This window comes from Chaetura pelagica, unplaced genomic scaffold, assembly GCF_000747805.2.
Source record: "Chaetura pelagica isolate M959 unplaced genomic scaffold, ChaPel_1.0 scaffold107, whole genome shotgun sequence".
Lineage (NCBI taxonomy): Eukaryota > Metazoa > Chordata > Aves > Apodiformes > Apodidae > Chaetura > Chaetura pelagica.
The window spans coordinates 59530-67856 of NW_009953979.1; the positions used below are offsets into that span (position 1 = coordinate 59530).

The 8327-nt window shown below is 61.8% G+C and overlaps 1 protein-coding gene across 1 annotated transcript in view; it reads right to left on the reverse strand.

Annotated features, from left to right (window-relative positions):
• Positions 1–338: 338 nt before the first annotated feature.
• DNMT3A (DNA (cytosine-5-)-methyltransferase 3 alpha) overlaps positions 339–8327 on the reverse strand; it is a 43082-nt gene continuing 35093 nt past the window's right edge. Inside the window, exons 9-23 of the mRNA XM_010002202.1 lie at positions 8235–8323; positions 7471–7627; positions 6886–7026; positions 6633–6677; positions 6036–6115; positions 5405–5517; positions 3977–4088; positions 3457–3541; positions 2895–3040; positions 2607–2697; positions 2380–2528; positions 1720–1805; positions 1217–1286; positions 569–687; positions 339–480 (exon numbers count right to left, since the gene is read on the reverse strand). Coding sequence (XP_010000504.1) covers positions 339–480; positions 569–687; positions 1217–1286; positions 1720–1805; positions 2380–2528; positions 2607–2697; positions 2895–3040; positions 3457–3541; positions 3977–4088; positions 5405–5517; positions 6036–6115; positions 6633–6677; positions 6886–7026; positions 7471–7627; positions 8235–8323 — 1625 coding nt within the window. The remainder of the gene's footprint in view (positions 481–568; positions 688–1216; positions 1287–1719; positions 1806–2379; positions 2529–2606; positions 2698–2894; positions 3041–3456; positions 3542–3976; positions 4089–5404; positions 5518–6035; positions 6116–6632; positions 6678–6885; positions 7027–7470; positions 7628–8234; positions 8324–8327) is intronic.

Genomic DNA, 8327 nt, shown 5'->3' on the forward strand with positions numbered 1-8327 from the left:
TGGGTTTTCAGGAGAGGACACCGAACCCTTGCGCTCGGGGAGACGTGTGCTGGGCTCCCGCCGGGCTGCCAAGTCCTGTCTCTCTTTGGGTGCTGACTCTGCTCTCATTCCAGCTCTCTTTGTTGTTTTTTTTTTCCTTCTTTTTTCTTCTTTTTTTTTTTTTTTGTTGTTTTCCTTTCCCCTCTCTCAGGCGTGGATGGGCTCTTTTTGTTTCCGACTCGCTCCCTCCATGTGGCACCAGTTCCTTTGTCCCCCGTCCCTTTTTCTTTATTGTGTCGTGATTTTTTTTGTTGTTTTTTTGTGGGTTTTTTGACGAATTTTTTTTTTTTCTCTCTTTTTTAAACGCAGGCAAAATATTCCTTCAGGGGAGCGAAGAGGTGGCGGATGACGGGGACGCTCCAGGACCTGCCGAGCAGCCGCTGCCGGGCCAGGCGGCTCATGTTGGACACATCCGTGTAATGCACCGGGAAGCCAAAGACCCTGCAGGGTGGAGGAGGAGTAGGTGACAATGGGGACAATGAGGGTAGGGGGGTTGGGGAGGGTGTACCGGAGGGACCCCAGCAGGTACCTCTCCATCTCTGTGCACCACAAAATGTCCTCCTTCTCGTTCATGAAGACGGGGAAGTGCTGGTCCTTGCCCTGCTTGATGGAGTTGGAGCGCGTGGTGATGGTCCGAACTTTGCTGAACTGCAAGGGGACACGGGATGGTCACATCGGGGATGGGGGGACAGGGACATGGGGGGGCACCCCAGGGCAGCTGCCCAGTGCCAAATCTAAGACCCCCATCCTAGGGCATGTCACTACCCTCATGGGACCCCTCCCCTGCAGTCCAAGGGGCCTGGGACAGCTGGAGACAGCTGTGGGACCCCACTGCCCCCTGAGCCATGCCATCTGTCCCCTCAGCCATGTCCCCAGTGTCACCCCAGCTGTGTCTCCACCAGCTCCTTGGCTATGCTATGTCTGCCACTGGCCCTTCAGCCATGTCCCCACTGCCACCTCAGTCATGCCGTGTCCCCCTGGCTATGCTGTGTCCCCACTGCCCCCTCAGCCATGACTGCACCATCCCCCATGGTGCTGCCATGTCCCCTTGGCTATACCAAGTCTCCATCGCCCCCTCTGGTGTCACCACCAACCCCTTGGTTGTGCCATCCCCTCAGTCATGCTGTCCCCACCACTGCCTTGGCCATGCCGTGTCCCCCCTGTCCCCCTGGCTGACCTTGGCTATCCTGCCGTGCTCCAGGCACTCCTGCAGCTCCAGCTTATCGTTGACGGTGGAGGCGAGTGGCCTGGGGGAGGGTGACAGGGTGGGCATGGGGTGGCAGTGCCACATCCCCACGCCGGCAGGGCAGCTCTCCAGCTGAGGTTTTTTTTGGGAGGAGGCTGCTTCGGGGGGCTGCAGCAGGCAATGGCACCCCAACCCCATGGCCCCACCCAGGAGGGACATGGGGGCCAGCTCCATGTCACCCCACCAAGGAGAGGCAGCGGGGACAGAACCATCCTCCTCCATGGGTACCACTGCTCCGGGTGTGCTGTCACCCCAGTGAGCCTGCTCTACCCCCACTGGGATCCCCCCCAGAGACACATCTGGGCATGGGGGGTACCTAGGGGTCCAGTCCTTCCCACTGCCCCTCCTGGTGCCAGGGATTGAGCTGCCATTGCAGGGCAGACGGGGGGCTCAGTGCTAGGGGCAGGGCTCAGTTCTGGGGCCCCATCACCAACCTGTTCATCCCAGGAAGGTTCCCCCAGAAGTACCGTGCCCGGTGCGCGGCGGAGACTTCTTTGGCATCGATCATGACCGGGTTGGACTACAGAGAGGAGAGGAGGCAGGGGGGCGTGGAGGAGGCAGGACCCCCACCACCAGCTGGGACACAGCCACCCAAGCTAAGGCCCTGCCATCCATCCACTGGCGACCCCATCATCACTGGGACCACACCATCACCTGGATCCCACCACCCACTGGGACCCCACCACCTGCACCAGGATTCCATCACCTGCTGCAACCCTGCTGCCCACCAGAACCCCACCATCACCTGAACCCACCACCTGTGCTGGGATCCTACCACCCAGTGGGATTCCATTAGCCACTGGCACCCCAGAATTCCTGCGACTGCACTGTTACCTGGACCCCACCCATCTGTGTTAGGACACATCCACCCACCAGGACCCCTCTGCCAGCTGGGACCCCACCATGGATGCTGAGATCCCCCCGACCTGTGCTGGGATCCCATTGCCCATTGGGACCCCATCATTGTTGGGACCCCATCATTGTTGGGACCCCACTAAGTTCTGAAACCCTGCTAGTACCCCACTGCCCACTAGGACCCCACCATCAACCTGGACCCCACCACCCCCTGGTGACCCTCCCACCCTGGCACTCACCTCCAGGAAGCGGGAGATGTCCCTCTTGTCGCTCACCCCCATGGCCACCACGTTCTCGAAGAGCCAGAAGAAGGGCCGGTCGTCGCCTTCCTTGGGCCGGGCCTCATGGAGCAGGCGGTAGAACTCGAAGAAGAGTCGCCCAGTGCCCTCTGGGTGGGAGGGGCCAGGGTCAGCACCGAGGGGACGGGGACAGGGTCCAGGCCCAGCCTGGCACAGGTGACACTCACCATAGAGTCCTTTCCTGGCCGGGTTGACGATGGAGAGGTCATTGCAGGGGCTGCCTCCAATCACCAGGTCAAAGGGTCCCCACTCCTGTATCTGCAAAGAGGGAGGGATCCTGGTGGAACAGACGCTGCCACTGGCTCGGGGGACAGCTCAGGGTGGGGGCCATGGTGAGGAAAGATAGTGGCCGTGGTCCCCAGCAAGACTGTGCTGGTGCAGCTGAAAGTGTTGGGGAGGATGGACGAGGGATCAGACCCATACGGGGTACACCAGGGTGGCTCTGGGGGACGTACATGTTTCTGGGTGACGTTGCGGACGTCGCCGACGTACATGATCTTGCCCTGGTGTCGCACCATGCCCACGGTGATGGAGTCCTCACACACCTCCGAGGCAATGTACCGGTCAACCTGGATGCCCAGGTCCTTCAGTACCAGCAGGCCTGCACAGACACAACAGGGGTGGGCACGGTGGTGAGAGACCCACCCCTGAGACCCCCCAGACTCCTCATCCCCCTGCCATTCCCCCCAACAGCAGGGACCCTACACAACCCACACAGGTCCTTCTGCAGGCCAGCTGGCCTGTGGGGAGCAGGGTGGGAGTGGGCAGGTGGGTGAGGGACCCCCCCCTGGGGCCCAGCCCCACATCTCCCTCCTCTGCCCTTCCCCACCTGGCCAGGGAGTCCTGCAGCCCACCCAGATCTGACTGCCAGCTCCTACCCCAAGGCCAGGCAGTTGGGGGGCACAGGCTGCTTGCCCCACTCCCTCCTGTCCCCAACACTGGTCCTGAACATGTGTCCCCACCCCTGCCCTCAGGAGTGGTCCTGGTGGGGTGGCTGGGCAAGGGACCCCCACCCACCTGTGGCAATGCCATCGAAGAGCGAGAGCACCCGGATGGGCTTCCTCTTCTCGGCCGGCACTGGGGGGTACACCTTTGGGGGGTCCTAAGGCAGAGGGGGGTGTCAGGGGGAATGGGGCATGGGGGCAGTGGAGACATGAGGGGATGTGTGGGGGGAGTACATGGGGCACTGGGGAGGGGGGACCTGGGGGTCAACAGGAGGGAGGATATGGGGGACATAAAGGGCAGCAGGGATGTAGGGGGTCAGCAGGGAGGGGTGACATGGGGCAATAAGGACATGGTGGGCAGCAGGAGGGGCGACATGAGATAGGGGGAAGCAGGGTCCTGGGGGTCAGCAGGGGTCCCAGGGGATGAGTGGGGTTGCAGGGGTCAGCAGTTCTCATGGGAGTCAGCAGAGAGTTGCAGGGGTCAGGAGGGTCCCAATGATCAGTGGGGCATCCTGGCAGTCAGGAGGGGGCAGTGGGGGTCGTGAGGGCCAGGAGGGTCCCAAGGGGTGTCCCTGGGACTGTGTGTGACTCACGAACTCCTGGTCGTGGTTGTTGGCGAAGTAGCAGTTCCAGGGGTCCTCCTTGATGGCTGCTGCTGCTGCCCCTGGGCCCACCAGCAGATCCACACACTCCACGCAGAAACACCTGGTGGAAGACAGTCACAGGTCAGGGGAGCGTGGGGGTGGGTTGGGGCACAGTATGGGGGCCACAGGGACAGGTCATGGAGGAGACATGGGGATGGATCAGGGAGGGCACAGGAATGGGCCACAAGGATAGTGTCCAGGGGAAGGGTGGGGGGTATAGGGATGGTGTCCTGGGGAGGCATGGGGACGGGTTGGGGGAACAGAATGGGTTGAGGAACAAGGATGAATTAGGGAAACAGGTATGGGGGGGCTGGGGAAGGGTTGGAGGGGATGGGGACAGGTCAGGGGGGCACAGGACAGGTTTGGGGACATAGACAGGTTTGTTGGGGGGGACACTGGGACAGGTTGAGGGGCACCAGGAAGGGTATGGAGGGATGGGTCCCTGCAGGGCCCACAGCCCCACTCTGGGACCAGCCACCCCACAGCAGGCCCTGCTTCACTGCCTAAACCTCCCCTGCCCTACATGAAGACCCACAGCCAGGACATCACAAAACGTCCCCAGCCCCATGGCAGGGCTGGGGCACCACCAGAATGCCCAGCCCCACACTAGGGGGCATCACCCAACTCGCACACCAGGACTGGAGCATCACCAAAATGCCACACTGGGACTGTGGCACCACCAAAACCTCCCAGCCCCACACCAGGGACAAGACATCACCAAAACCTCCCCAGCCTCATGACAGAACTATGGCACCACCAAAAACCTCCTAGTCCCATACTGAGACTGTGGTGTCACCAAAACACCCCAGCCCTATGGCAGGAGCTTGGTGTCACCAACACTTCCCAGCCCCACACCATGGTCAGGGCATCATCAAAACCTCCCCAGCCTCATGCCAGGACTGGATTATCACCAAAATCCTACAGCAGGACTTGTGGCACCACAAGTGGTACCAGTCTCAGTCAAATGCCCCAGCCCTGTGCTGGGACCATGGCATCACCAAAACCCCATGGCAGGATCATGACACCACTGACACCTTCCAGCCCCACACCAGGACCATAGCGTCACCAAAACTCCACATCAGGACTGGCATCCTTAAAACCTGCCAGGCCCCCACTGGGACTGTGGCACCACTGCCACCTCCTAGCCTCACACCAGGGCCAGTGCATCACTGAAACACCATGGCATGACTGTGGCACCACCACCACTTCCCCAGCTCCACACCAGGACCACGGCAGCATCACAAAAACTCCACACTAGGACTGTGGCATCCCCAAGAACTCCCAGTCCCATGGCAGGTCTCTGGCATCCCTGACCCTCCCTGACTCCCCTGAGCCCCGTGGCAGGGCTGTGCCACCCCTGCCCTCCCAGGCCCAGACCTGCAGCAGTTGTTGTTGCCACACATGAGCACCTCGCGGCCGCCGCAGCAGATGGTGCAGTAGGACTGGTACCCGTCGTCGTCGTACTGGTACGCACACTCCAAGAAGCAGTTCTGGGAAGCGGAAGCCATGTCAGTGCCACAGGGACATTAGGGATGCTGGGATGGGGATGTTGGGACTGGGATGCTGGGAATAGGGATGCCAGGAACAAGAATGCTGGCTATGCCAGGATGGGATGCCAGGATGGGGATGCCATGGACATTAGGGATGTTGGAACAGAGATCCCAGTAATGCTGCAATGGTGATGCTGGGATGGGGATGCCAGGGATCCTGTGCCAGGGATGCCAGGATGGCAATGCCATGGATGTTAGGGACATTAGGGATGCCAGGACAGGGATCCGGGCATAGAGATCCTGGTGATGCTGGGATGGGGATGCTGATACCAGGGATACCAGGGACGCCAGAATGGGAACGTGATGCTGGGCCAGGGATGCCAGGATAGGGGTGCTGGGACAAGGATGATGGGGATACCAGGAATGCTATGACAGAGATGCTGGCAAAGCCAGGATGGGGATGTCAATGCAAGGCTGGGCACCCCAGGATGGTGTCAGGGCTGCCCCCCCTGCTGCACCTTGCAGTTTTGGCACATTCCCCCGATGAAGAGAGGATGCTCCAGGGTCACGTTGAGGCTCCCGCAGGAGATGCAGATGTCTGGAGAGGGGGTGGGAAGGTGGGAGGGGACAGGTCACCTGCAGGGTCTGCCCTGCCTCTGTGGCATTCCAGCACCCTGCACCAGGGCGAGTCTGACCCCGAGCAACACCCCACTGCCCCCAGCAAATGCTCACACCCCACACCCCACCTCACAGTCTGGGTCCTGCCACCCCTCAGAAAATGCTCCCTCCAGGTCTGGGTCCCACCAGCTTTGCAGTCCCTGCATCCCCAAAATGCCAGCACCCCTGGGGACAGCCACCCCAGGTGTGATAGGGAAAAACCCCAGGGACATAGGGACAGGGGTCCCACTGTCACCCTCTCCCCACCCCAGCCCCCATCAGCCCTCCCTAGCTCCAGGCAGTGTCCCAGGGGTCCCCATCACTGTGACAGCTGCCAGGCTGCAGGATGAGACAAATGCTCCCCACCTTGAGCCCCCCCTGCCCCTCAGCTCCACAGCCAGGGGTGCAGGACTCGACCCTGGGGGGAGTAGGACATGTCCCCATCACCCCACACTCACCCTCGATGTTCCTGCATTTCTGTCGGACCTCATAAACAAGTCGCTCTAGTTGGGGGTGGGAAAAGAGAGAGGGGGTATCAGGGAGGTGACCCCTGGGAGGAGCTCCCCAGGGGGATGGCTGGAGGAAGGGACCTGGCCCACAGCAGCCTCCACAGTGGGCTTGGTGCTCCCACAGGCCCCCCTGGCAGGGTGATGGCCACACAACCCCTCTGTGGATGCTGGGGGTGGTGAGGGGCCCTCCCCCCTGGGGTACCTCGGGTGCGTTCGTCGATGATCTCCTTGACCTTGGGCTTCTCCGTTGTGCTTTTCCGGGGTTTTTTGGCAGGGGGGGCGGCGTGTGCTTCGGGCTCAACCCACATCTCCGTGTAAACTTCTTTGTAGGGGTTGCGCTCCTCTGCAGGGGGGGCGTCAGGAGGGGCCACAGTGGTGGGGGCCCATCTCTAGGGTCTCATCCATGGGGTCCCACATCAACAGGGTCCCAACAGTTGGGGCCCCTTCAGCAGGGTCCTGCCAGTGGGTGTCCCATCTGGGGTGACCCATCAGCGGGGTCAAAAATCTATGGGGTCCTATCAGCAGTGTCTCGTTAGAGGGGTCCCACCAACAGGGTCCTATCACAAGGGTGTCCTTAGTGGGGAGTCCCATCAGTGGGTCTTATCTCTGGGGTCCCACCTGGGTGGTCCCATCCGGGGGGGCCTGGCAGTCCCACACACCACAGTGACCTGCCATCCCGCAGGAACTTGCAAGCCCTCCTGCCCCTGCCACCTCAGCAATACTGGCGTTGATGGTTGGGTGACACTTGCTAAGGTCATGATGGGGGTCCCTCTCCCTCACCCCTCACCTTCGGGGGGCTCCAGGCCCTTGGGGCCGGAGGGCTGGAAGCCCCCCAGGGCCCATTCAATCATCTGCTTGTTCTGGATCTCCACCACCTTGGAGGTGTCGGTCTCGTCGTTCTCGGGACATGCTGGGAAGATCTTCCCTGCTCTGCTGCTGGCCACCTGCCGGGAGGCCCAGCTGTCACCCGCCCACCCAGGGGTCCCCCAATGTCCCTCAGAACTGCCCAGAGACCCCCAGAAAGGCAGGACTCCCCCATCAGCCACAACACCTCGGGAGACTGCAACCTCCCCCCAGCAGATACCCCACAGGAATGAAAAAACCCCAGGGATCCCCGAAACCTCCTCAGAGAGTTCCCAAGACCCCCCCCAGATCTCCTCACCACCCCTTTTAATAGACACCATGTGTGCCTCAGGACACTGCTGGGTGCAGGAGGGTCTAATCCTGGAGGGGCAGGGGGTCAGCTGCCCATGTCCCCCCAGCATTCTGATGCTAGGGGGCCGGTGCCATCCCAGAGCTGGTGACACCCACAGTCAGTGCCACCCCGCAGCCGGCGCTGTGCCATGTGCCAGTGCCACGGCACAGCCAGCGTCACCCACAGCCAGCAGCACCCCCAGACAGCGATACCCTGCAGCCAGTGCTGTCCCATGGCACAGCACAGCTGGTGTCATCCCCAGCTGGTGCCACCCAGCAGACAAGTGTCACCCCGCAGACAAGCATCCACCCACAGCGTGCCGCCACCGGCAGCCCGCACCCCCCCCCACCGCTCACCTGCAGCACCTCGTAGATGGCCTTGCGGTACATGGGCTGCTTGTTGTAGGTGGCCTGGTGGAAGGCACTGGCGAAGGAGCTGAGTGGTAGCAG